At 41.7% G+C, this 27399-nt stretch overlaps 1 protein-coding gene across 1 annotated transcript in view; it reads left to right on the top strand.

Moving 5' to 3' along the window:
- SCARB2 (scavenger receptor class B member 2) overlaps nt 1–27399 on the top strand; it is a 68830-nt gene that overhangs the window by 1131 nt on the left and 40300 nt on the right. Inside the window, exon 2 of the mRNA XM_030877912.2 lies at nt 18166–18323. Within this exon, the coding sequence (XP_030733772.1) occupies nt 18166–18323 (158 nt within the window). The remainder of the gene's footprint in view (nt 1–18165; nt 18324–27399) is intronic.

The following is a 27399-nucleotide window of genomic DNA, read 5'->3' as shown; positions in this document are numbered from 1 at the left end:
CCATCTCTTCCCCCTAGATGTGTATGCTGGAGAGCTGGTCATTTCAGATTTCTCCATCCTATGACTTCACAAGTAGTCATTTCTCCTGCCCTTTCACCCACATCCACCAACCTGTGTGGAAAGAGGAACCAGAGAGAGTTAATGGGATCGCTTTTTCCTTTAAAAAAAGATTATTGGAGCAGCCTTTCTTGGTAGCACCCATAACTGCATGCCTAATTTCTTCCACTGGTTGACACTTGCCGTTGGCCAGATAATAAAAGCCCCGGGCCTCCTCCAAGATTGATCACTGCACTCCCCGTTAGCAAAATTGTTTCGTTCCAGGTGGCAAAAGACATATTCCTTTAATAGAGGCTTTTCTAAAGGCCATCAATTACTTGAAATCTGACGGTTAGAGGCAACTTAAAAAAAAATGCCATGGCAAAGCATAGTTTAATTTTTTTAAAGTTCACACTGCCAGTGGGAGACAAGGCCCACTGTCTGAGCTGCTCAAAGGCCATTCATTGTTTTCTCTGAGCACCCATGTTCAAAGAAAAAACTAAACTGAATCTCTCCACGCTTGTCCACCTGCAAAACCATGGCAAGATTGTTTAAGGAGGTAACCTCTTGCTTGGGTGACTAGAGTTAAGCAATCCAATTGCAGCCAATTGAATTTTCTTGTGTGGCTTTGAAAGGCTGTTTCAGGAGAGCCCTGTAGGTTGAGTGATCCCCGCCGTGTCTCAGATATTATCAGCCTTCTGATGCTCTGTGGGTGTACATTCATGGGCGGTGCGCAGGGAGGATGCCGGGCGGTGTGGGCTGTAAGGCAGCTTGGCTGGGGCTTGAGTTGGTGTTGATATTTGGTAATTGGCTTTTAAAGGTGGTTTTCTCCATGAGGAATGGACTCTGATCTGACTGATAAATTATAGTACAGAGGAAGTGAACTTTCAGAATTGCCTCACCCTGTTAAGGAATATCGCACAATGTGATACGAGAAACTAAATGACAGGGCTAGTTTCTGTGGACAGGTGTGGGAATATTGTAAGGCAACCAGAGGTCACGCATTACCATCATTACCATTCTGCTTTCCCGGATCACCTGTAGGATGGTAGCAAGAGGTGGCGGGAAAGAGGAAGGTCTCTGCAGGTCAATTCGTGGGCATGAATCCTGGCTCCCCTGTGTACTAGCTAGGTTACCTTTGGCTGTTGCTTAACCTTTCTTGATTTTAGGTTTTTCCATCTGTAAATGGGGATAATAACAACTCCCGTAGATAGAAGGACTATAAGAATTATTAGAGAAAATGAGTGTACTTTTCATGGGGTATAGTTAGTATGTATAGTTATTTGTAAATGATACCAGTTTTATTTTCGTTAGAAGGCACGTAAGCAAAGAAAAAATTCATGAGATTTGAGGTCAAGCACCCTATGTTCAAATCCTAGCCCTGACATTTCCAAGCCTTTTGCCTCTGGGCAAGTTACTTCTCTGAGCCTCAATTTCATTCCTTGGAGAAGTGAGGATGTTAGCCATCTTGGGCACAGCGGTGCGTTTACCATGAAGGTCACGAAGCTCACGCTTTGGGTCTCTCGCTTGCACAGGCCCTTCCAAAGCCTTCTACCTAATTCTGTATCCAAAATGTTCTTTTCTTAGGGAGGGCTTCCACACCATGTACGAGCTTCACACAAACCCAGGATCTGCCTGTGTGTGTGCTGTTGTGAGACCGAGTGCGGTAATCTGAGCACAGTATCAGGCACGGAATAGGTGATCAGTCATGGCTGCCATCATTCTTTCCATTAATGTTGTTATGGAAAATTCATTCATAACTTGACTTTAATATACTTGTAATATAATCCACTCTGATACTCCCAGTTCTTAATTTTTTCATTTGAAGACTGTGTCCTGTCTTGTCTACATCAAAAAGAGAAGAGAGAAAAAGGATGAAAATCAAATGAGTAGGTTGGGTTAATTGTGAGAAGCTTAGTAACATAATTTCTATTAGAAGAATTTGTCTCATGTGGTAATTATCTTTGATCCCACAATAGCCAAGGGTGATTGAAGGGAGATTTTAATTTTGGCCATTGAATAGAGTGGAAGGAACCAAGACAGTTTGGTTCCATTCTTGGCTTGTTATATTATGCCTTGCATTGGGCAAGCCCTGTAATTGTTTCTCTCTACTTTTCTCAATTGCAGAAGAGGCAGAGTAATGCTTCCCTCCTTGGCCCACACCCACATCCTGGGGGATACTCTGAGCATTAACCAGACCTTCTCTGTCGAGCATTTTAACCTCCCTGAAGACAGAGCTTTGCAGAGACCTAGCAATCTCTTTTCCTCCCTAGAACCTGGAAGGGCAGGATTTTAAAGTGACATTTCATCTGGTAATCCTGCTAATTGTTCTGACACCTAGTGTAGTGCCTGGTACATGGTAGGTAGCTAAAAAGCCTGCTGCCTCACTTTTGATCATTTTACTTGAAAGAACAGTGTCCTAAGAATCAGCAGAACTTGGTTAAAACTCCTTTTTCTGTCACTAACAAATACTTGGATTAAACTGGACAAGCCAAGTAGCAAAGTATTGAACCTCTCAAACCCTTAGGTTCCTCATCTTGAAAATGGGGGTAATAAGAATGCCTACCTTTGGGTTGGTGAAAGAATGAAATAAAAGGATTGATGGAAAGCATATAGCACAGTCCCTCCCAAGCACCTGACTTTGTTATTGTTATTTGTATAGGCAACATATTTGTACAGACAACAGTAAACATTTGTTATTGTTTCCAGCTATTCGTTTCTCATCTAGGAACTGAAGCTTATATAGTAAAGTTTCTTCTAGCGTCAAATTTCTGAGATTCTATGACACAGGCATACGACCTGTGCTTGAGAACAACTCTGCAGCTCAGGATATTAAATTTGCCTTTAGGCTTGTTGACGGTTTAAACATCTCCCAGAAATTAGGACACAGAGCTGGCCAAGGTCAGGGCTGGCTAATAAGAGATGGGCTGGCAAGGGAAGCAGTGAGAGGGCAAGAGACTGTTGACACTTTGCTTCCTATTCACAGACCAAGGAAGAACGATAGCCTTAGGTCTCAGCGATGAGACAAACGGGACAGATTCCCTTACCCTTTGCCAGAACCTGAGTCTCTGGGCAGGTACCAGCTGGCCTCCATCGGGAGCCAAAGCAACTTTGGAGTTGTTCTAGTGCCTCAAGAAATAAAATATAATCACTGATAATTTAACCAAGTAACATTGATTGGTGAATATGTGGGGTCTTTTTTAAAGTCAAATGAGTAAAACATCTTCACTGTTGTTTATGTAAAGACAATCAAGTATATGTAATCTTAAAGGCCTCCTTCTTGCCCGGCTACCTCATCTCCTTAGCTGTCTCTTTTCAGAGTTAAGAAGACATAGAATCTTAGATTAAGAAAAAAACCTTAGGCATCACTTAATCTGTTATTTTCTAGGCAAGGAAACTGAGACTGTGTCAATTTTGAAATGGATGGTGGTGGGTATCGAATTACCTTTACACCTATGTGGCACTGGATACGTTGCCTGTGACAGTTCTGGCTTATTTACACCTGTTATCCCGGAGCAGTTACTAGCACCTTCCTTCCTTTCAAAAGATTCGTGGTGACAGAAAATTCTACCCTCACATATCACATTGTCCTCCACTTCTTGGCATTAAAGAGGGGCAATGCTCTCTGAGGAAACGAGGCACCCTCACGCGAGCTCAGGAAAGAGCTAGCCGTAGGGGCTTCCCTGGTGGCGCAGTGGTTGAGAGTCTGCCTGCCGATGCAGGGGACGCGGGTTCGTGCCCCGGTCCGGGAAGATCCCACATGCCGCGGAGCGGCTGGGCCCGTGAGCCATGGCCGCTGAGCCTGCGCGTCCGGAGCATGTGCTCCGCAACGGGAGAGGCCACAACAGTGAGAGGCCCGCGTACCGCCAAAAAAAAAAAAAAAAAAAAAAGAGCTAGCCGGCTTTTTATAAAGCCAGAAGAGGAAGCTCATAGAAATCGAAGGGTAAGAACCACAGCACAGTCAGGCCTCCTGCCAATCCAGTAGAAACTGGAAAGTCAGCAGGACCAGGCACACTCTGTGTCTCCCACGCGTTCCTCTGCTTTTCCCACCAACCAGCTTCCTCTGTTTCCTCTGGCCCAGGCTGTTTCCTCATCTGGACCTTCCCCAGCCCTGACCCTATATGACTCTTCAGCTGCTGAGCCTCCCATGAACATGCTTCATCTCTCAGTTCCTTCCTTCCAGATTCGTGATAGAGTCATGTGATTGGCTCAGCACAAGCAGAAACCATAGATCTGTAAACAGAGGCCGTATCCTTGCCAGATTCTTGAACTCATAAGCAAAATTATCCAACTCCTCCCTGGCTTTTAGAAACATGATCTGGTGACATCAAAATCATATTATGTTTCTTTCAGCTGTTACTAATTCATGGTGACCGTGCATGCATTCATTACTAATGGTTAAGACAATGGAGGAAACCAGTAGTTCTCAGTGTTGTCCCTAGCCTCTAGGGAACCACATCAGAATCACCTAGGGAAATTTAAAAAATAGAGACCCCACCAGCCCTGCTGAATCAGAGTCCTTCGGAACAGCACCCAGGTCAAAGAGCTCACCATGAAGTCTGTGACTGGTTTGGATGGTGATTATGTTAACCCATGTCTTCACTCCTTGAGATGACAATTCTTTTTTTTTTTTTAACTTTGTATTTTAGTCTTTATTTTTGTTTATTTTTCTGGTAAAAAAAATACATGCCATTGTAAAAAGTCAGACAATAAAAATTAATAAAAGAAAGATTACCACTGTTACATATATTGTTGATTAATCCACATGTTTTCATTGTGCATATATAGTAATACATATACTTTACAGAAATGGGGTGCTTCTATTTATTTTTAATTTGCTGCATTTATTTTTAATTTCAACTGGTATGACTAACATATAAAAGAGTTGATAATTCTAGTTGAGGGCCATTACTCTTAGTAATTACTATTATTCTGCACGTTTACATTAAAGGACATATCTTTAGGGAGGGAGGGGAAGGTTCTAGATTGTGAGAATCGTTTTTGTTTTCTTGTTGAATAAAGTACAAGATTTCATTGTCGGGCCGCAGTGAAGGGGCCATCTGTTCTGCCAGACACTTGCTTGTTTCCCAGGGAGGAATCAGCAGGTGGGATTATAAGATCATTAATGAAAACACAGGATGTTGGCCAAGTGACTGGGCATTAATGGCCTATATCATCAAGATATATACTCTATATACATGATACATTACATGAAGCGACTGTGTTTTTTATCAAAGCTGGTAACTAGTCAAAAGCAACCGAGGAAAATAAAGGCTACTTTCAGTGTTTGCTCTCTATATCCAAAAGCACTTTTAGGTATATTCTTTGGCAGTCATCTGTTTATTTAGCAAATATCAATATTTAATGAGTGTGAACCATTTGTGAGGCGGTGTGCTAAGAGCTATGGATACAATAGCAAATGAGACACAGTCCTTACTCTTATGGAATTTATGATCTAATTCAGAGTTTTGGGGCTCAGACCCTTTTATTCTCTTAACAATTATTGAAGACCCCAAAGAACCTATATTTCTGTGGGTTATATCTATTATTTACAATATTAGAAATTAAAACGGATACATTTTTAAAACACAAGAATACACAAACACATATTCCGTTAGCTGTCAGAGCAATGACATCATTACAAGCTGTGTGACCTCTAGAAAGCTCCTCTGTATGCTCCTGAAAGAATGAGAGTGAAAAAGGAAGATTATGTCTTAGTATTATTAAGGAAATAGTTTTGACCTTGGGGAACCCCCTGAGAGGGTCTTGGGGACCCCCAGAGGTCCTCAGACCACCCTTCGAGAACTACTGATCTGGTTTTCATTTAATTAATTTTGTTGATTTTTAGAATAATTTAAAAAATAACATAATGTCTCTGCTTTATAAGGCCAGTTTGGAAGCTATATTATTAATGTTTTCAAACCACCAGGATTTTGTTTAGTTTGCTATTGGGTTGGCCAAAATGTTCATTTGGTTAGTGAATGTTCAATAAAGTTCTTGGTGAAAATGAAAAATGTGTCTTTTATGTTTACTTAAAACCGAACGAACTTTTTGGCCAATTCAATATATATTCATATGTCCTTTTCGTTTCATTAGTCCAGTGTGAAGGATAGTAGTTTGGGCCATTGGTGATGCAGGTTCAGCAAATCTCCTGTCTTTTCCTGCATGTGAAACAAACTAGACTAGAACATAAGCAGCTCCATAATTGAATTCCTTGATAATTCCCCTCTAGCTTCAGCCCTGCCAGAGATTTTCTATTCATATGACACAATTTAGTATTTAAAGCTAGCCCGAAAGCTCTCTTTGAAGGTAGCTTTGTATCCTCTTCCCAACCTGCTGAATGAACGTCATACAAAATAGATGGTCAGGGCTTCCCTGGTGGCTCAGTGGTTGAGAGTCCACCTGCCGATGCAGGGGACACGGGTTCGTGCCCTGGTCCGGGAGGATCCCACATTCCGCGGAGCGGCTGGGCCCGTGAGCCATGGCCACTGAGCCTGCGCGTCCGGAGCCTGTGCTCCGCAACGGGAGAGGCCACAGCAGTGAGAGGCCCGCATACTGCAAAAAAAAAAAAAAAAAAGATGGTCATTAAACATTGTGTGGATGAATGGAAGAACGAAAACTTAACATCTTCAGGATGATTTTGTTTGTATATTGTTATTTAGCTTCACATTTTTGTTCCGCTCTGTAGGCCAGTGGTCATGTTTGCCTCACTAATAGTTTATACCTTTAAAATCTGGAAAATTCACCAAATAATCCAGCTTTCCAGCTTCTCCGGAAACATGTGGCTGTTTTGCAGTGCTGACCCCATCACAGTCCTGTGTGGCAGCAGCCTGGGCAGAATAGAGGCTGCTAACCTCCCTCCCTGTTCCCACCACGGTCACACCCCTGTTGTCCCCTGACTGCAAGGCTCAGTGAAAATGCCCTTTGTCACGGTGCTTGCTCTGCTGTCTTTCATAGAGTAGAGAAATATCTGTTTGTGTTTGATGCTCTTTACCAAAAGAAGGAAAATGAAAGATAGCCTGTGTTTAACAAAATGTGTTTAACAAAAATGGGAGAGGGCATATTTCTGTGTAGAAGTGAATATTATTGCTGGGATTTGGCCTGCAAATATGTACAAACCTGTGCCTGCTTCACTCATTGACCTTTCCCACGGGGCTCCTTTGGCATCTGAGTTTTATACTCTTTCTAGAGAAAGCAAGGCAGAATGCCATTGTTATGGGAATGTAATCATTATTCTTGCAAGTCCCATTTTAAGGATATTACTTTTAATACTATATTTCTGATAGTCCACAGTAATGGAGGGAAGAGGAGACGTAGAACATTACTTATTTCATCTTTGAGAGAGATAATCACAACCAAACAGATTGTAAAAGAATGACTGGCTCCACAGGTTATACACAGAACCCAGCATGATTGTCACGGCCACACTTCTTATTTATTCACATCTTAAAACACTTTCTCTCATCCACTCCTTCAGCCTCTTCCCCCCAACACCCCGCTGACTGGAATCCACATATATTTCCCCAGTTTTCACCTGGTCCTTTTGATTAAGTTTCTGTCTGGTGGCTGCTTTTTCTTTAGGCTGGCAGTTCTCAACCTTGGTTTCACATTTATAATTACCTGGAAGCGTTTAAAAAGCCCTCTAGTGTGTATTTTGTAGCAGGAGCTTTTTCAGGATAACTCTTCCATCTTCTTGTCTTGTATGTAATTTTTTTTTAAGGGTCAAGTTTTTTTTATATATATATAAATTATTTATTTGTTTATTTTGGGCTGCATTAGGTCTTTGTTGCTGCGCGCGGCCTTTCCCTAGTTGTGGCGAGCGGGGGCTTCTCTTCATTGCGGTGGCTTCTCTTGTCGTGGAGCATGGGCTCTAGGCGCGTGGGCTTCAGTAATTGTGGCTCACGGGCTCAGTAGTTGTGGCTCGTGGGCTCTAGAGTGCAGGCTCAGTAGTTGTGGCACACGGGCTTAGTTACTCTCCGGCATGTGAGATCTTCCCGGACCAGGGCTTGAACCCGTGTCCCCTGCATCGGCAGACGGATTCTTAACCACTGAGCCACCAGGGAAGCCCCCCTTGTATGTCATTTTATAGACAGAGTAGCAGCTTACACATAAACTAACATTTGAACCTCAACTGTCAGATCTCATTAGCCGGAATCGTTGGAGTTGCAATTAAAGCAAAATGAGTTCAACAACAGTGACATTAAAAAAAAAAAAAGCCAAGGCATTTGTTCTTGAGTTAAAATAAGGTCAGAGAATAAGGGTAGAATGTTAATGGCAGTGTATTTCTTTTCCCTCAACAGAGAATTTTAAAAGGTAAATAGTGCAAATTACATACATTAATTACTTACATTAATTAATTAATAAGAGTCTGCATTGGGTTTGCTTAATTTCAGGGAGAAATTTTTTAAATAATGCACACCAACTGGTGTTTTGATATATGGTGAGTTTTATCGATCTGAAATCCAATGAGAATCATCCACATGTTATTAGATCAGGTTCTCAAAGTTGGTCTGCATCATCTCTGGGTGAATTTAGACAGTGTAGATGGCAACATGGATGCTGAGTTTGTGTTTAATTATTAAGTAGCACTTTGTTGAACTAAAAGAACAACCAGCAGTGCTCTTGAAGCCTGAAAGTTTCCTTTAAAGTATTACTCACTCCCATCAAGCCTAATGCAATTCCCTGAGTGCTTATTTTTATCATCTGGATGTGGCTTATACCAGCATAGCTGGTTCAGCAGCCATCCTTGTGCTGCCTTCCAGAAAGAGCTCTGTCAGGCTGGCTTGCTTGTGTTGTATCTTGTGGCTGTACCAACTCATGTCAGCTCTCAGCAGAAGCAGCTAATCCAGCCCATACCTGGGGGAAGGTGGGCAGTTGAGTGTTGCTGGTGCTCAAAGGACCTGTCAGGGGATGACAGAGGATGGCAGGTGATGGGCTGCGTCAGGTCAAGAGCCTCAGACTTTATCCTGTGAGCAGTAGGGAGAGTGTCTGTCCTGATAGAACTCTCTGGAAGCTGATGTGGATAATAGCTTTGAAAGGGCCAAGGCTGGAGAGAAGGAGACCAGTTAGGAGACTACCTGTTACCTAATTACCTATTAGGAGACTAGCTAATACTGAACAGTATTGTCTCAGTCCACGCCGGTGATGAAATAGGCACAGGAATAGAAGTGGAGAAGAGGAGGAGGTAAACTCAACAGGACTGAGTGATTGATTACGGGAGACGATCATGAGTCCCTTTTTCGGTCACGTTGATGTTGAGCAGCCTGTGAGGTATCCAGATGGGGATTTTAGGATGTATCCATACAGTTGAAATGATCCAAATAATTTCAGGCATAAACCCCTCTTTGGGCCCTGCACTGTTACATACAGGTCAATTTTGTGTCCTTAGCTAAATGTCTTCCTGAAACAGGGCCTACGCTTGTTGGGCATAGAGAAAGCTCTCATTATATACATATTGGCTAATTAACTGAAAGGTAAGCTTTTCAGTCCAAATGATTAACTTGGCTGTTGACACGACAGATTGACCATGTAACTTGATCATCTTTCCAATACCTCTTTTGATGGTAGTGCCACCATATTATGCCTGGAACAATTCATCATGTTCTGCAGTATCCAAAGTCACATTGTAAAACTGATTTGGGACCTTGCACTGATTGTTAATTTAGCATAAGTGGAAAACTCTGCTGGTTACAGGGTTGGCTAGTGGCCCAGGAAGGTCTCGGAGCCCAAGTGATGGTTTCTCTACAGTTTCACGGTCTTTCTGGGGGAGGTTGCCAGATAAAATGCAGGATGTCTAGTTAAACTTGAATTTCAGATAAACTACAAATAATATTTTAGTGAGTATGTCTGTGCAATATTTTGATTCATTTCAATTTATCAGTTGTTAGCATCCTCCCATATAGACGTCATCTCTCTCTCATACACTTTTTCTTGAATTATTTTAATGCAAGTTGCGGATATTACAGCACTTTGCCCCTGAATCCTTCAGCATTGCATCCTAAGAATTAAAGCATTTTTGACATGGCCTGTGCAATATTTGGGACATCCTTGGGCATCCTTTGTTTTTATTCACTAAATCTGGCAGCTCTACCTTGAGGGTGCGATGGTGAGGCAGCTGCTAGAGTGGCCAAGCATGGGCTTTGCAAACCCACAGACCTAGACTTGGTGGGATTTCACTTGACTTACTGGCTCTGTGAGTTTGGGAAAGCCGGTGCCAACATTTCCTTATCTGCAAAATGGGAATTCTTACCTTGCAGGGCCAGCGTAAGGCTTAGAGATCCTGTCCATAAAGCCCTAGCACAGCACCTGATTCCTGGAGACTTCCAGTAAGCAGCATTTTAGCAATGATAATCGTCCTTCTCTGAGCTGAATGTCAGGGAAGGAGATAAAAATAAAGAAGCAACTGTTTTAGAAATGTTGGCAGCTGCATTTATAAACTCCCCTCTGTTCTCTCATTCCCCTTCCCTACTTAATGTGTACACACACACACACACACACACATGCACACGCACCACCCCACACCATCCACTCTGGGATTTACAGTGGGTTCCGTGACAGCCGTTTAGCAGGGGAAGAAAAGAGACATGTTAAAGGTACAGGAAAAACCAACACTCTTGAGAGCACGATTTGAATGGAATCCAAGGTGGTCTGAGACTTGTTTGAGTGTTGACTCAGCTAAGAGTAACTAGGGAGAGGCCAGTGATGGGGGTGGAGGAGAATCCTGGGTTGTCACAACACCTGCTGTCACTGTGGCTCTAGCAAGCTGTCAGGGATTGTTCCTGTTAGTAGGTTTTCATTTGCTTTGTTTAGCGAAGGACTCCAGTCTACCAAATGTTTATTTCCATCCCTGAACTTCGTCATCCACTTGAAACTTGGAGGAACAAGTTCACATCAGACTGTCATGAGGACAGCTAGTCTTACCCTCCCTTCTGGGAAAGATTTTGCCTTTCTTCTTTCTGGGAACTCTTCACCTTGTCTTTGGACTTTTTTGGCTAAGCTGGATACAAACCAGGCAAGATAAACTTGGGCAGTTAACCGTCTGTTCACTCACACTGACTGGATCTTTTGGGGTTCATAATTCTGAGATGATTTTCTTCGCTCTAATAAATAAATGAGGTTGCAAATCCTTTTTTTTTAATTGAAGTATAGTTGATTTACAATATTGTGTTAGATTCAGGTGTACAGCAAGTTGATTCAGTATTATATATATATACACACACACATATATATATCTATATTCTTTTTTTCAGTTCTTTTCCATTATAGTTTATTACAAAATATTGACTATAGTTCCCTGGGCCATACAGTAAATCCTTGCTGTTTATCTATTTTATATATAGTAGTGTGCATCTACTAATCCCATACTTCCAGTTTATCCCTTCCCACTCCGCCTTCCCCTTTGGTAACCATAAATTTGTTTCTATGTTTGTGAGTCTGTTTCTGTTTTGTAAATAAGTTCATTTGTACTACTTTTTAGATTCCACTAAATATTATATATTTAGAAATTATAGATTCCACTAAATATCATATGATTTAGAAATCATATAATATTTATCTTTCTCGGACTTATTTCACTTAGTGTAATAATCTCAATCTCTAGGTCCATGCATGTTGCCGCAGCAAGCCCTTTGTCACTGTGAAGTTCTTCGCACACTGTGACGCTTGTCAGGAAAAGCTGGCGAGGAACACAGAGTGTTACATCAACCGTCCTGACAATAACAGGAAAAGACATACTCTACAGCCCAGTGTGGCGGGTGGAGGCCCTTGGCGCTTGTGAGGGAGAACAGACCACAGCTGAGGAGGCATCGGCCTTACCTCTGTTTTGCAAGGACAGAGGAAAAGCTAGATGATGCTGGTTCTCTGTATCTGTTCCTTCTGCCTTGCCTTGGGGTCTGTTCATACATTTTGTAGAATCTGAGTTTCTTTCTTAGATTTTCACTTACAAAAAAAAATGATAAGGGAACAGTTATTTTTTCTGCTTACAGAATTAGTTTACTTCTGTTGTAAAAAAAAGTCCAAACAACGTAGAGAAACATCACAGAGAGAATGCGAGACCCTTCATAATCCTGTTGCATAGAGATAAAGGCTACTGGACGTTTAGTGTGCAGGCTTAGTGATTTTGAGGGTAACTAAAAGATTGAAATTGTAAAATTATCTATATATCACCCCCCTGGTTTCATGTTTGCATTTTATCTGCTGGTCTTGTCCACACTTAGGCATATTTTACATTGTCTGCTTTTACCATTTAACATAGATTATGAACATGTTCCTTAGGTCTTTGTAGTTTTTATCATTCTAATTGCTTTCTACTCCAGCCTGTGAATTATCATAATTCACTAAGTCATTCTTGTCCTGTTCAACATTTTGGTTATTTCCGATTTTATACTAATTCCTTGCTGTTTCAACCTAAACTGAATTTTATGTAGGGCTGGAAGAGAGAATCATGACTAAAGACTTTTTTTTTCCCCCTCTTTCATTGTTTAACATTTGTTGGGTTGTCTATATTTGAGCAGACTCCTGGAAGCGACATGATTCCTTTTTTTGTTTAGACTAAGTCCTGAAACCCTGTCATCCCCAACCTGAAGATGGTAATAGTCAAGATCGCAGTCACCACTTACTGAGTGTTTTGAGCATGGCCTGCGATAAGCGCTCTGCTGAATCTTCATTTCATCCTTACAACAATCTTAGCCAAACCCTCCTTCCCACGTATGCCAGTGTAACCTTCTGAAACACCTCTTGCCTGTGTCAATGCAAAATAGGCAACGTGGCACAATAGTTAGGAGTGTCAAATAAAAAACAAATCTGATTGTAAAGGGGAAAAGACTTTGCAGTAGGGACAAGGGGACTTGCATTAGGGAGAACCTCTGTGTGGTCTGCAGGGCCTCAAGGCTTAGCCAAAAGGGTTTTCCTTTTACAGGGAGGAGTTCATGGGGCTGGGAAGGAGGGAAACCTAACCAAAGTCTGGGTAACAAACATTTTTCCCCCCAGCTTTATTGAGGTATGATTGACACATAAAAATTGTATATATTTCAGGTGTACAATGGGATGCTTGATAGGCACCGTGAAATGATTACTGCAGTCAAGCTAATTAATATATCCATAACCTCACGGAGTTAATTCTTCGTGTGTGTGGTGAGAACACTTGGGATCTACTGTCTTAGCAACTTTCAAGTGTACAATACAGTGTTATTAACTGTGGTCACCGTGCTGTACCGGCATTTCACTCCCATTGATCAGTGGGGTCAAGCTGTTCAGCTAATCATGAGGAGGCAAAAAATGGGAATCTGGAGGGTCAGTGCCTAGCCTTGTCTTAGGTAAAGAGAGACATCTGTGAATCTAATTCACGTGCGGAAGGGTGTTTCTTTGCAGTCACCCATTTGCCGGAACACGGAAGCAGAGATTCCCGAACCATTACTGTTTTCCGGGGGCATGAGGCTCCGGTCAAATTCAGCCCTGCCAGGAGCACAGGTTTGCAGTGAGTCCTGGGGTGGGAGGCTGGCTGCACCCTCTGCTAGCAAACCTCAGGCATTCACCTAACCTCTTTGAGCTCTGGTCTCCTGAGGTGTAAAATGGGGACGATGATTTCCCTCTTGTAGACTATTAAGGGGATGAGATGAGATAAAGTGGCAACATAATGCCTGACTCTTGATAGTATTCTGCAGCTCAGAAACCTTCTATTCCCCCTCCTTATATATCATATAAAATCTAGGCTCCTGGGACCCCAACCTACCTCTCTAAATCAATCTCCCTACTCCCTAGAAAACCCACACCCAGTCACATCTAATACCGTCCGTCCTCTGTATCTTTTACTGTCTCATTCTCCACATCCACTCTTTCTGATTAAGCAGAGGGCTCCAGGAGAGATGGACATGGAACAGGCAGGGAGGAAGGGCTCGCTCTGTCCAGCCACACAGGATAGTCGAATCAACCCCAGCTATCCGTAAGGAGCCCACCCCCATGACCTCCTCCGCTTGCCCAGTTTTTATTCATTCTTCCTCGCTCACTTTAAGCACTTCCTGTCTCCATCTCAGTTCGTAGAATCCATTGTCTGAACACCACGGAGACCATTGCCTGGTATACTCATTGACCATTTATTACGGGCTGCTTTCCATTGTTGATTCTCTTGCCTGTGTGAATCACCATCCCCCAGATAGAGGGCAAACTCCTGGAACACAGAAACCATGTGTGTGTTGCTGGGTATCTCCTACCTGCAATGCCGGGCACAGACAGTGTTTGGCTGATTTGCATGTATAGTTCTACACTTTGCAGGAAAACCGTGGGTATAGCACTGCTTTAAATAGTTGTTAGGAAAAGGGATCACAGAGACACACAGATTTCGCTTTCCACCCACAAAAGGAACTGGCTGCACTTAGCTCTTTAGCGTGCTGGACTACCGATAAGACACACAAACTAATAGGTGCTAGATCTATGTGTTTCTGATTCTAGTGAATCTGTATCTGAATTGCTTTCTCTGTATCTGAATGTGGCTGAAATGGCTAGGGAACACCCACTTCCTCTGGGTACCCTTTAAAGGCTCCTTGGACTTGTAGCTGTCGAGCTGCTGTTATAGGGCCTTGACTGTGGCTTTGTCTTTGACTGATCATGCCTTTCTTCTGCTCTTCTCTGGTTGTCTCACATCAATTTCTTCTCTCCCAGCATCTTATAAGCAAAGTTGACGGAAAATAGAGTTTTCTAGTACTATATTTAGTTGATTGAACCAATATTTCTCCAAAACCTGCATTGTCCTTGAGGAGTGGGGAGGAGTAAAGAAAAAAAAAGACAAAAACCCTCCTCTTTTTTTGTAGGTCAGCACCTTCTGTTTTGAGTAGCCAACTGTTAACCTAGTATGTTCCAATATAGTAGCTGCACTTTCCTTCTCATTTTTGGTTGCTAATATCACTGCTTCATGTCGATTCCAATTAACCTCAATTTTTAGAAGATGTTTTCTGTCCTGAGCACTTTTTTTCCTAAGAAATTCCTATGTAATGTGTTATAGGGTTCAAAGGAAGGGATGATCCATCCAGTTAAGGGGAGGGTACTCAAGGAATTTGTGGAGGAGGAGAAATTATTGCCCTGCCTTTTTCTGGAAATTTCTGGATAAGAAAAAGAGGTTCTTTTTTTTTTTAATGTATGTATGTATGTATGTATGTATTTATTATTTGGTTGCACTGGGTCTTAGTTGCGGCAGGTGGGGTCCTTAGTTGTGGCATGCGAACTCTTAACTGCAGCATGCGTGTGGGATCTAGTTCCCTGACCAGGGATTGAACCCAGGCCCCCTGCATTGGGAGCATGGAGTCTTAACCACTGTGCCACCAGGGAAGTCCCAAAAAAGAGACTCATTTTAATGAAATCAGATGACTTTGAAGGTATCTGTGGGCCTTCAAAATCCTCTAGAAGACAAATAATTATTATTTATGTGTTACACTTCTCATAGTTAACATACTAGTTTTAGGTAGGTTATATTCATGTTACTGAGCTGTTTCTAGGTGCTGTGTGTATACCTTATACCAGAGAAACTCTACCATATAACTTGTATAACTAAAATGTGTAGTAGGTTTATACCCATTTTATTAAAATGTTGTATGCTGAGGTGGGGTGGGAGAGTGGAGGAAAGGGGCACTGGGTTCCAGACCCAGTTCTGACATGAAGCAGCTGTACAACCTTGACCACAGGCCCTTCCTTACCCTGCCAGGGCCTCTGGGTTCCATCTGGTAAACCTCTCCAGGTATGCTGCCCTCTCTCTCCGGCCCGACTCTCTCCCTTGTTCCTCCCCAGATAGCTAAGACCCCTGTTTAGAAGATAAGATAAAAGACCACGAAACTCTTAAAAAAAAACTGCCTAAAATGATCGGTTAGGCTGCTCTATGGCCAGGGCAGGGAGAGAGTAATGTGTGCAGGGGCAGGCGGGGAGGGCTTCACAAAGGAGAGAGTCTCAGCTGGACCCGGAGTTTGGAGGAAAGGGGTTTCCTGGTTTGTCTTTAAATTTTTCTATCTCAACAATCTGATCTCAACTCAGTAAATCAGTACTGACAGTAAAGGCCAAGAATATTTCAGTAATGTGTTGTTTGGCTAGAAATCTGATGATTAGATGTTCCGAACTGATGCCAAACCACAAAGAGTCCCCAGTTCTATGACACGGCTGACTCATGGATGTAAACTGACTTCCAGCCCTCCAGATGACTGTTTTTGCTTTGACAAGCTTAGGTTTTCTGCATCCATTTATTCCGGTTCCACTTTGTTTTTCCCTGCAGAGATTCTTGGGATATTTTCCATTGAATAATAGAGTTATATCATCAAGTTCCCTTGCAACATTGCTTCTATTAAATTGGAGGCCTGGACTACTAAAAATTGGCATCCTGTTGTGTTCTGTGACACAGGATGTTTTAGCATGTGATTTCTGTCATGTTTTGAAGCCGTCCCTCTGTTGATTGTCATTCAAATCCTCACCGGTGATATCTGGGGATGCTTCTCTTGCAATCTAGTTACTGTTTTACTAGTGGCCCTACATTGTCTTTATCAGCAGATCCCATTTTCCTCTTTTAAAATTTTTTCTCAGTGTTAATTTTCTTTATTCATTATAAAAATTTGGAAAATACAAAATCTCATCCAGGAGAAAATAACAATGACCCAAATTCCAACATGCAGAGTTAGTCACTGTTTGAATTCTGGTTTATTTATTCTGTCTATGCTTTTATCCTTCTCGAGTACTTCAGTAATCTTAACTTTAAAAATGCAGTTTTTCTTTATTAACAAGTTAACTACTAGATATTAGCTTTCTGTCTATTAACTTCGGGTGCTGTATTAATCAGGCTTCTCTTGCAATGCTGGATAACAAACAACCCCCAAATCTCAGTGGCTTATCATAGTAACATATACTCCGTACTCCTTACGGCCAGGTTGGCTGCAATTTGAGCGTAGCTGGGTCAGCCGACTTAGGCTGGACTCCTGGCTTCATGTCTGGTCTACACGTTTCCATTTTCGGGCCTTGGCTGAAGGATCACCAACTACCTGGGACAGGGCAACAGAGGGTGGCTGGTGGAAACTTGCCATGCCTCTTAAGGCCTCAGCTCGAAGTTGGCGCTTTGCCATTCCACTCATGTTCCGTTAATCAAATCAAGTCACTTGCCACACCTGAAGTCTGTAGGGTGGGAAGGATTCTCCATCCATAGAGGGGCCGTGGTGTATTAGTTTGCGAGAGCTGCCATAACAAATACCACAGACTGGGTGACTTGAACCACAGAAATTTATTGTCTCACAGTGTTCTGGGTGCTAGAAGTCTGAGATCAAGGTGTCAACAGGGTTGATTTCTTCTGAGGCCTCAGTCATGTTGGATGACAGCCCACCCTAATGACTTCATTTAACCTTTAATTTCTCTTTAAAGACCCTATCTCCAAATACAGTCACATTCTGAGGTACTAGGGGTTAGGACTTCAATATATGAATTTTTGGGGGGGGGAGCTGGCAGGGACACAATTTAGACCATAATCCGTGGTAAGGGTGGGAAACAAAGGAAGGATTGTAGCCAAAGAATACCCTAAGCACTTAACCTCAGTGTGGCTTAGCTTTCTCACCATTAAAACAGGGATATGCAAACCTATGTTAGGGGTTTGTTGGGGATTAGATGAGAAAATGCATGTGAAGCCCCTGGTGGTGAAAGTGGTAGAGCTGGGTGTGGTTCCACCTCAAATGGAAGAACCAAAGTAACCTTCTGGGGCCTCTCTTCCTGGTCTCTCATATGGGCGAGCTGGGAGCGCATGAAGTTTCTCAGAGTGGCCTGACTTCCACGGAAGCTGTCCTATCAGTAGACTCTTTGTGACGAAGCAAATAAGGCCTTTCGGGTACTCAGACTGTGGCCTTGGTTTTGGGGACACCATGTTTCCACCCATGAGCTATGGCTCTAGCATCCTTTCTTTACCACAGATATTTATAGAAAACCTGTTATGGCTTCTGAGGGCTGTGGGCTTCATATTGGCGTAAGGCATGTCCCTGCTCCCAAGGGACAGCAGCTGAATGCCTGTGGAAAACATAAGTGAGCCGGGAGGTCAAAGGACAGGGTGTCCCTCGTTCTGCCTCTGTGTTCAAAGCCAACTGCCTTACACTACGTAAATCCCCTTTTGGTTTTCTCCCCTAGAATATTGTGTTAAGGAATGGCTCGGAGACCTTTGAGTCCTGGAGGAAGCCCCCTCTGCCCGTGCACACCCAGTTCTATTTCTTCAATGTCACCAATCCAGAGGAGGTCCTCAGAGGGGAGACCCCTCGGTTGGAAGAAGTGGGGCCCTACACCTACAGGTGAGTCCCGACCCCCTCCCTGCCATACCAGCGAGAAAATGGAGCGACCCCCTGCTGTAGCCTGAGCCCCCGTCTCTTCCCACGAGCATCCTCTGTGTGCTGCGTGGGGGGCACATGTTCCGGCTACAGTTGTCTGAAATGCTGCTGGTGTTTGGCACACGTGTCAGTGGCTTTGTGGACCTGGCCAGACTCAGCCTGTTACGTTTAGAAACGCAGCTGCTTCCTCCTAAGGTGGCAGAATGTGGCTACTGAGCGACGGAGAGCTGCCCTCCACTCCCTACCCTTTTAAGGTCGTCCTGCGATTTTCTTTGGTGACTTTTAGGGTCTTTTCCTATTTCTCTCCGCCGCATCCCTAGTTTTAGACCAGTTCCTAGAATTCATTGTTGGTCTGGAGACAGGACTTTCTGTCTCTTCTTTTTCTTTTTTTTTTAAACTGAGGTATAGTTGACTTACCATGTTGTGTTACTTTCTACTGTACAGCAAAGTGATGCAGTTATACACGTGTATGTACATTCTTTTTTTATATTCTTTTCCATTATGGTTTATCATGGGATAGTGAATATAGTTCTCTGTGCTACACAGTAGGACCTTGTTGTTTTTCTGTCTCTTCATATTCACTCCTTTTCCCACTCCTCCAGAGTACAAGAGATAACCAGGTGGTAGGGTGGGTTAGGAGTTAGGAGCATTGCTTTAATCATTTTTTTGAAAAGATTAATAGAGGGAGATGCTGGGGGATCTTATGGTCAAAGTGTTTTCCCCACTGTTGCCGTATCCCGGCAACCCGCTAGGACAGTACACTGCCCCACACGCCTCTTTCCAACAAAGTTTCTCCTTACCAAGTTTAAAAAAAAAATAGTAGAGCAAGCAGACAGCGAGATCTTTCTTCTTCAGAACTGCTGCATGGTAAAAATGCCTCACAATTCTATCGTAACCGATTGCTCAATAAATGGTTGCCCCCTGATTCATCTACTGTGAGTCAGCACTATCTCAGCGCTGGACTTGAGAGAGAAAAATCCCGATCCCTGCCTCAGGTGCTTATGGTTTGACCCTGGAGTCGAATGACCTGTTGTGAACCTCACTTCTGCCACTTACTAGTCCTCCGAGCCTCAGTTTCCTTATCTATAAAGTGGGGATAAAAATAGGACATCCACCATGGGATTGTTATGAGGACTAAGTGAGTCAAGTATTTATAAAGTGCTTAGACTACTGCCTGGCACAGAATTCACGCTAATTAAGTGTTTGATGTTATTATTAGTCTTAGGGGATTGTCTTGGTCCCTTCTGTGGAAATCAGTACCCAGAATTGTAAAGATGAGCTTTATCATTATATAGTAGAATTTAAAAAAATAAACAACACTTGGGTCCTCATTTTCAAAAGCGTTTTTATACCTTTAAAACCTCGAGAAACTCCAGGTACTGGGTAGAACCAGGCCTGCATTTGAGGCTGTCCAGCTTCGTGACAATTAGAAGTTGAGCCAGAATTAGGCTCTGAGCGTCCTATTTGTTTGTTTTGCAGTTTTAACCATTTTTATGGTGATTTAAAAAAAAAACCCCACATAAGATGTACCATCTTGGGCTTCCCTGGTGTTGCAGTGGTTAAGAATCCATCTGCGAATGCAGGGGACACGAGTTCAAGCCCTGGTCTGGGAAGATCCCACATGCCGCGGAGCAACTAAGCCCGTGTGCCGCAACTACTGAGCCTGCGAGCCACAACTACTAAAGCCCGCACGCCTAGAGTCTGTGCTCTGCAACAAGAGAAGCCACCGCAATGAGAAGCCCGTACACTGCAACAAAGAGTAGCCTCCACTCTCCACAGCTAGAGAAAGCCCACGTGCAGCAGCGAAGACCCAATGCAGCCAAAAATAAAAGAATAAATAAATTAATTAATTTTTAAAAAATTATTAAGAAAAAAAAAGATGTACCATCTTTACCATTTTTAAGTACAGTTCAGTAGTGTTAAATATATTCACATTGTTGCAAAACAGACCTCCAGAACTTTTTCATCTTGCAGATCTGAAACTGTATAGCCATTAAATAACTCCTCTTTTCTCCCCACCCTGGGCCCCTAAGAACCAACATTCTACTTTGTTTCTATGAATTTGATTGCTGTAGATATCTCATATAAGTGGAATCGTACAGTATTTGTCTTTTTCTGGTTTTGTTTTGTAACTAAATTCCTTCCAGCGAGACGGATGACTTCCTCCCTACGAGAATAAACTCACCTGAGAACTAAAGAAAAACCCCAACAAACAGTCTTCCCTCTGGGTCTCCTGGGCCTGTTCCTATCATCATTATCCTCATTGAGAAAAAGACATGGGTTCTAACCATAACCCGAGGAAACCCAGTGTTCCATTAAGACATCTTCTGGGCCATTGTGTCTGCTGCCTTAATATGCTGTTGTAGATGTGGTCATGGGAATAAATAAATCCTAGAAATAAAATAGCGTCCAACTGTTACCATACTTCCTGCATGTTCCCATCTTAGAGGGACCTAAACTGACTCCTTAGGGAAGCCTGGGAACATCTCACAAGGGTCCTTAACCCTTGATCCATGGATCCCTAAGGGGTTATGGATAGAATTCCAGGTGGTCTGTGACTTGGGGGGAAAAATTACAGTTCATTTTCATTAACCACTCACTAAAATTTAGCATTTCCTTTGAGTATAAATGTAGGCAACAGATCACAGCAGTGTTAGCGGTACCGTGGCTTCACCACTAATGGAAACACAGATATCGTTGTGTCTCATGATAGCGGTTGCTCAAAATATAATTCATGTTCATAAATACTTAAAAATTACAGTAATTGTGGACTTCCCTGGTGGCACAGTGGTTAAGAATCCACCTGCCAGTGCAGGGGACACGGGTTCTAGCCCTGGTCCGGGAAGATCCCACATGACGCGGAGCAGCTAAGCCCGTGTGCCACAACTACTGAGCCTGTGCTCTAGAGCCCACGAGCCACAACTACTGAGCCCATGTGCTGCAACTACTGAAGCCCGCGCGCCTAGAGCCCGTGCTCCGCAACAAGAGAAGCCACCTCAATGAGAAGCCCATGCACCACAACAAAGAGTAGCCCCCGCTCGCCTCAGCTAGAGAAAGCCTGTGTGCAGCAACGAAGACCCAACGCAGGCAAAAAAAAAAAAAAAAAAAATTACAGTAGTTGTTAGACCTGCTGCTACATTTTATCTAAAATGTCAGTAAAGAAGCACACATATTGCCATATCACAGATTTTTACAGTGACACCTGTATTTCAGTCATTGGTTTCCTTTGTAATCCTGGGTATTTTATTTTCTGTATGTAAAGACATTTATCTGAGAAAGGATCTACCAGGCTGCCACAGGGCCCAAGGCACAGCGAAGGTAAGAATCCCAAGAGCAGATCCTGTAGGTTGGAAGGCAGATTGGTCACTCACTGATATTTCATTTTTGCTCCATGAGTTTTCCTGCCTCCGGTTTTCACCCTGCCCTGGTCTCTCCCATTTCACTGCCACAGTGATTTTCCAAAGGACACAGCTGACATTTCCTTTCCTTCTCTGCTCAGGGTCCTAGTGACTCTCCCTGTGTGATGTTCAAGGCCTGAGCACCCCAGCTGCTTCTGTATATATAGCCTCTTTGTTTGATTTTAATTTAATTTTTTGGCACTCTCAACCTAGAATTTTATTCTCTAACCAGAGCTAATTCTATGCTATAACCAGAACTGTCCAATAGAAATTTAATATGAGTGTCAACTTAAAAAAAAAAAAAAACAGGGCTTCCCTGGTGGCGCAGTGATTGGGAGTCCGCCTGCCGATGCAGGGGACGCGGGTTTGTGCCCCGGTCCCGGAAGATCCCACATGCCGCGGAGCGGCTGGGCCCGTGAGCCATGGCCGCTGAGCCTGCGAGTCCGGAGCCTGAGTTCCGCGGCTGGAGAGGCCACAGCAGTGAGACGCCCGCGTACCGCAAAAAAAAAAAACAAAACAAAAACGTGCAACATAAGAGCTGTGAGTTGAGTTTATTTTGTGTCTTACGGAGGACTATAGCCTAAGAGACAGCCTCTCAGCTCTGAGAAACTGTTCTAAAGAGGTAAGGAAGGGGAACTTCCCTGGCAGTCCAGTGGTTAAGACTCCACACTTCCAATGCAGGGGGCACGGGTTGGATCCCTGGTCAGGGAACTAAGATCACATGCCACTAGGTGCAGCAAAAAAAAAAAAAGAGGTAAGGAAGGAGTCAGAATATATATGAATTTTTTTGCAGGAAAAAGAAACATGTAGTCAAAACATCAAAAGATTACTTCTAATCACAAAAACAGACATCTCAAGTTAATGATTTTAGTGCTTTTCTATGTATGGGAAGATGCAAGAATCTGAGTCATTGAAATATTTCCTTAGGTATGTACCTTAATTATCTAGGGGCTGGTATCCAAAGCACAAAATGCTTCCTGTTTTTCTCCATCCTGAATTCCCCTCAGGCTCAGTTTTGGTAGGCAACTGCAGGAGCTAATGACTTGATCCTATAGAACTAAAAGGGCAAGCAACATTTTTTTGTTGTTTACAGTGCCCCACCTTGGTCATAAATTTGACCAAGGCTTGGGAGGCATTTCATGACCAATTTGTCCCACAGCCCTAGGAGTGCTTATTCTTAGGTCAGGCAAGGATCTTAGTGATAGGCCATTCATATGCTATATCTGGCTTAGGCCCTATTAACCTAAACAACCTAAAATCCTCTGCATCTTCTGTTTTCCTACTCTATTATGATCCAGGAAATGTTTTCCCCTTGTTGTTTCTTCCCATATTTAAAGTTGCACTATTACAATTACCTTTATCTGTATATATGTGATATATATGTGATCATATATATGTGTGTGATCAATTGCCTGAAGATATTTAGCCATCATTAATTTTGTTGGAGGCCTGGTTACACATCAGGTAATGCAGGATACAACAATCTGATAAAATAGAATATAAGTAAACTAACGAGTAACATTAATAAGATAGTATAGCAGAGAGACAAAAAGTATAAATAGTTTGAAAACAACAAAGAGAGAACAAATTAAAACAATGATTAGTATAACTAGTTGTAATCTGGATCTCAATAAGCCATCAAGTCCAGAGGGGAGCCAGTTAGAGAAGCCAAATTCTGGAGAGATTAGGTAAAGAGAAAAAGATAAATGTTTCATCTTCATTTGCAGAGGTATACTTCATCAACTTGCCACATATCATAGTTAGCATAAGAGGAAAGGTTTTCTGGAACACAAAGATTAAAAGCCAGTATATTTCAGAAAAAAATCATAAGATTATAAATCATATTTTTCAGTTCATTAAGTTCCATATAATTAATTCTTGTTGATCTTGATAAACGCATCAGGTTTTCTATTAGAGTTTTATAATTTCTTACCCAGTTCAGTGGTATGATCTAAAAGTCATCAGAAACCTATATTTGTCAAAAAAATCCTTTTTATGAATTTTCTTGAAGATTTTCATTTTTGTAAAAGCATCAGAATAAAACAATGACTGTCTATAAATAACAAAAGACTTAAAATGACATGGTTAAAGATTTGATTACAGTGCAGTTGACAAAGCAACTTGGTTATTTCTGTGACAATACAACATTTTAAGGAATAATTAGAATCATAACTATATAGTACAGGGAATTATAGTCAATATCTTATAATAACCTATAAAGGATAAAAATCTGAAAAAAAAAATATATATATATATATACACCTATAAAGGATAAGAGTCTGGAAAACAATCTGAAAAAGAACCTATAGAGGATAAGAATCTGAAGAAATCTGAAAAAGAATATATATCAATATGTATATATAGATATATATACATATATATCTATATATATCTGAATCACTTTGCTGTACACCTGAAACTGACACAATATTGTAAGTCAACTATACTTCAATAAAAATTAAAAATTTTTAAAACCTTAATTTCTAGTGAAAACTAAGAAGTAAGCAAGTATGTACTTTTATGTTAGCATTCTGTAGATTTGCAAACTTATAAATACCATTTATGATTTTTAAAAATGTGCCCTTGGGGCTTCCCTGGTGGCGTAGTGGTTAAGAATCTGCCTGCCAATACAGGGGACATGGGTTCGAGCCCTGGTCTGGGAAGATCCCACATGCCGCAGAGCAACTAAGCCCATGCACCACAACTACTAAGCCTGTGCTCTAGAGCCCACTAGCCACAACTACTGAACCCACGCACCACAACTCCTGAAGCCTGCGCACCTAGAGCCTGTGCTCTGCAACAAGAGAGGCCACCACATTGAGAAGCCCCTGCACTGCAGCGAAGAGTAGCCCCCGCTTGCTGCAACTAGAGAAAGCCTGCGTGCAGCAACGAAGACCCAATGCAGCCAAAAATAAATAAGTTTTAAAAATTAAGATCTTTAAAAAATAATTATTAAAAAATAAATAAAAACATGCCCTTTTATGGAAAAATTTTCAATGTGACACAAAACATTTATTAATGGTGCTAAATATCTTTAATTTCTCTATAAAAGGAAGCCTATTTTCAGTAATCAGGTTTTCAGTATCTTTATTTGGGAATGATCTAGATATTTAGTACATTTCCATCATTTAACTTAACTTAGCAAAACTCTAAAGTTTCAAGTTACCAAAAATCTGGAGAAACTATTTTTAAGTAGACATACCATAAAACATAATAATTCTTAAACAGTACACACTAAATGGCTCTTATCCCATTTATATCTATTTAACTCATTTGTTTCCAACAATTACATTTAGATTACCCTGAAAACTTCAGGAGACATTAGACCACGTCGGCCATCATTCCAAGCTATTTTTCTTGCTGATAAATTTTAAAGCAGAAATAATATGAACATATTTGACTAGGTTCAATAAAAGTCAGACATGTCTGTATTAATGAAACCAACAAACTTAAACTTTAAACCATATATTAATTTAATATTGAACATTTCCCAGATCACATGAACTTGAAATTCATTTGGGTTAGTTTCTATTACATTCAAAAATATTTAATTTCTAAGTGCCTCCTGTAAGTCAGTTAAATAGGGCTCCTTTATAAATTAATATTGATGATACTGTCTGGAGGTAGAGACATATCTATAATGGACACACAGACATATAACAGACATAACCAGAGATCTCATAACTTCATTTTATAACTTAGTCGTGAATCAGGTATTACAATATAAACTTACTAGTTTATAAATAACAGTTGGTGTAAGTTAAATTTATTTGCTTAGATGACTTAGCCTTTTTACAAAGACAGTTGCTTTCAATTCCCCAAAGAACTGGTCTGCCTAAATGATATCAAATGATTGATTTATGCAACTACATTTTCTTTAATTTGCTTTTTTATATCAATGAGAAGATTTCCAGCTAAACCGGAAATTAGGAGTTCTATGTTCTAGAACTTTAGGGTTCATTTTATCATGCCTTCAAAAGTTTGCACAAGGCATTCAACAAAGGCCCTCTTTCTGAGTGCACAAGTCAAACCCAGACCAATTTACCCTAGGGGCAAAAAAAGTCTCCACTATTGCTTTATCAGGCCCTGAATATTAGCCCCCAGTTTTTGTTTCGTATTGTGCGGGCTCAGGTAACTCTGCTTCCTTTAGTATGTTTAATTAATACTGCCTTAGGGGCAGATTTATATGCTCTGTATTATAATACCAGGCAGGAGAAGCATTCCCCAGTGAGACATAATGTCTATCCCACAGTATAAATAGGCAAAAGAGATGTAACCATCTCACAGAAAGCCCATTCAAATATGCCAATTTTTTTTTAAATTTATTTTTGCCTGTGTTGGGTCTTTGTTGCTGTGTGTGGGCTTTCTCTAGTTGTGGCAAGCGGGGACTACTCTTCGTTGCGGTGCATGGGCTTCTCATTGCGGTGGCTTCTTTTGTTGTGGAGCATGGGCTCTAGGCACACGGGCTTCAGTAGTTGTGGCACACGGGCTCAGTAGTTGTGGCTCGCGGGCTTTAGAGCACAGGCTCAGCAGTTGTGGCGCACAGGCTTAGTTGCTCTGCAGCATGTGGGATCTTCCCGGACCAGGGATTGAACGCGTGTCCCCTGCATTAGCAGGCAGATTCTTATCCGCTGCGCTACCAGGAAAGCCCCAAATACACCAATTTTTAAAAAATAAATTTTTATCTCAATTCTATCAACTCTTATACCTTTAACTTTAGCCAAGTGACCCAGGCCCTTTTGTCAATCTTTAATTTGATTAATTAGCCTAACTGTTGCCTCAAGCAATTGCTGGTTAGGTATCTTAGTATAATTTTATTCCAGCCTTAAAAAATTTTTTTTTTTTACTGGGCTAAATAAACCAGACTTGTTTGGGGCCCTTTAATGTTGGGGGGACCAATAGGGGGTCTCTTTGGCCCATTCAACTTTAGGTAATGTTGTATCAAAGCCTTTGTGTTTTTTGTTTGTTTTATTTTGTTTTTTGGCCACGCTGTGCGACTTGCGGGATCTTAGTTCCCTGACCAGGCATTGAACCTGGGCCCTCGGCAGTGAAAGCACAGAGTCCCAACCACTGGACCACCAGGGAATTCCCTGAAGCCCTTGTTTTAATCTCATCAATGTCCATTTTATTTATAGCATTTTTAAATCACTATCTAAAGATTTCTATCCTGCTGGGACAAGTCCCTTTCAAATTTCCACCTTGTTGGGAAGCAGTCTCTTGACTTCCCCCTCAACATTTCCTATTCCCTTGTTAATCAACCGGATTAACGTTAATTAACCTAATGTTTTTATTAGTATCCTAAGACCCATCAAGGGAAAGCCAAGACTACAAATAAGGCTTCCCAAATCGTTTTGTTTTATTTTATTTTAAACTATGGGAATTCTTAAGGTTAGAATCTTAAGAATTCCCATAGTTTATTCAGAGGTTGTTAATAAACCTCTGTATCTACCTTTTAATTTGCTCTTTTTATAGGTACCAATAAAACAGCTATTTATAATGAGAGCTCTCTAAAAATTTACCAATTTAGAAGTTTCTTCAATTTAAAAGATCCATTGTCTGGCCACTGATGAGTAGTATCTTAATAATGATAACCAGTAAGATGCAACAGGCACCCACAACAAGGGAGTGCAAAGGATGCAGCC

The sequence above is a fragment of the Globicephala melas genome, chromosome 5 (assembly GCF_963455315.2).
Source record: "Globicephala melas chromosome 5, mGloMel1.2, whole genome shotgun sequence".
NCBI classification, from domain to species: domain Eukaryota; kingdom Metazoa; phylum Chordata; class Mammalia; order Artiodactyla; family Delphinidae; genus Globicephala; species Globicephala melas.
The sequence above is the reverse complement of the archived record's forward strand: the minus strand, read 5'-3'. Positions and strand labels throughout refer to the sequence as shown.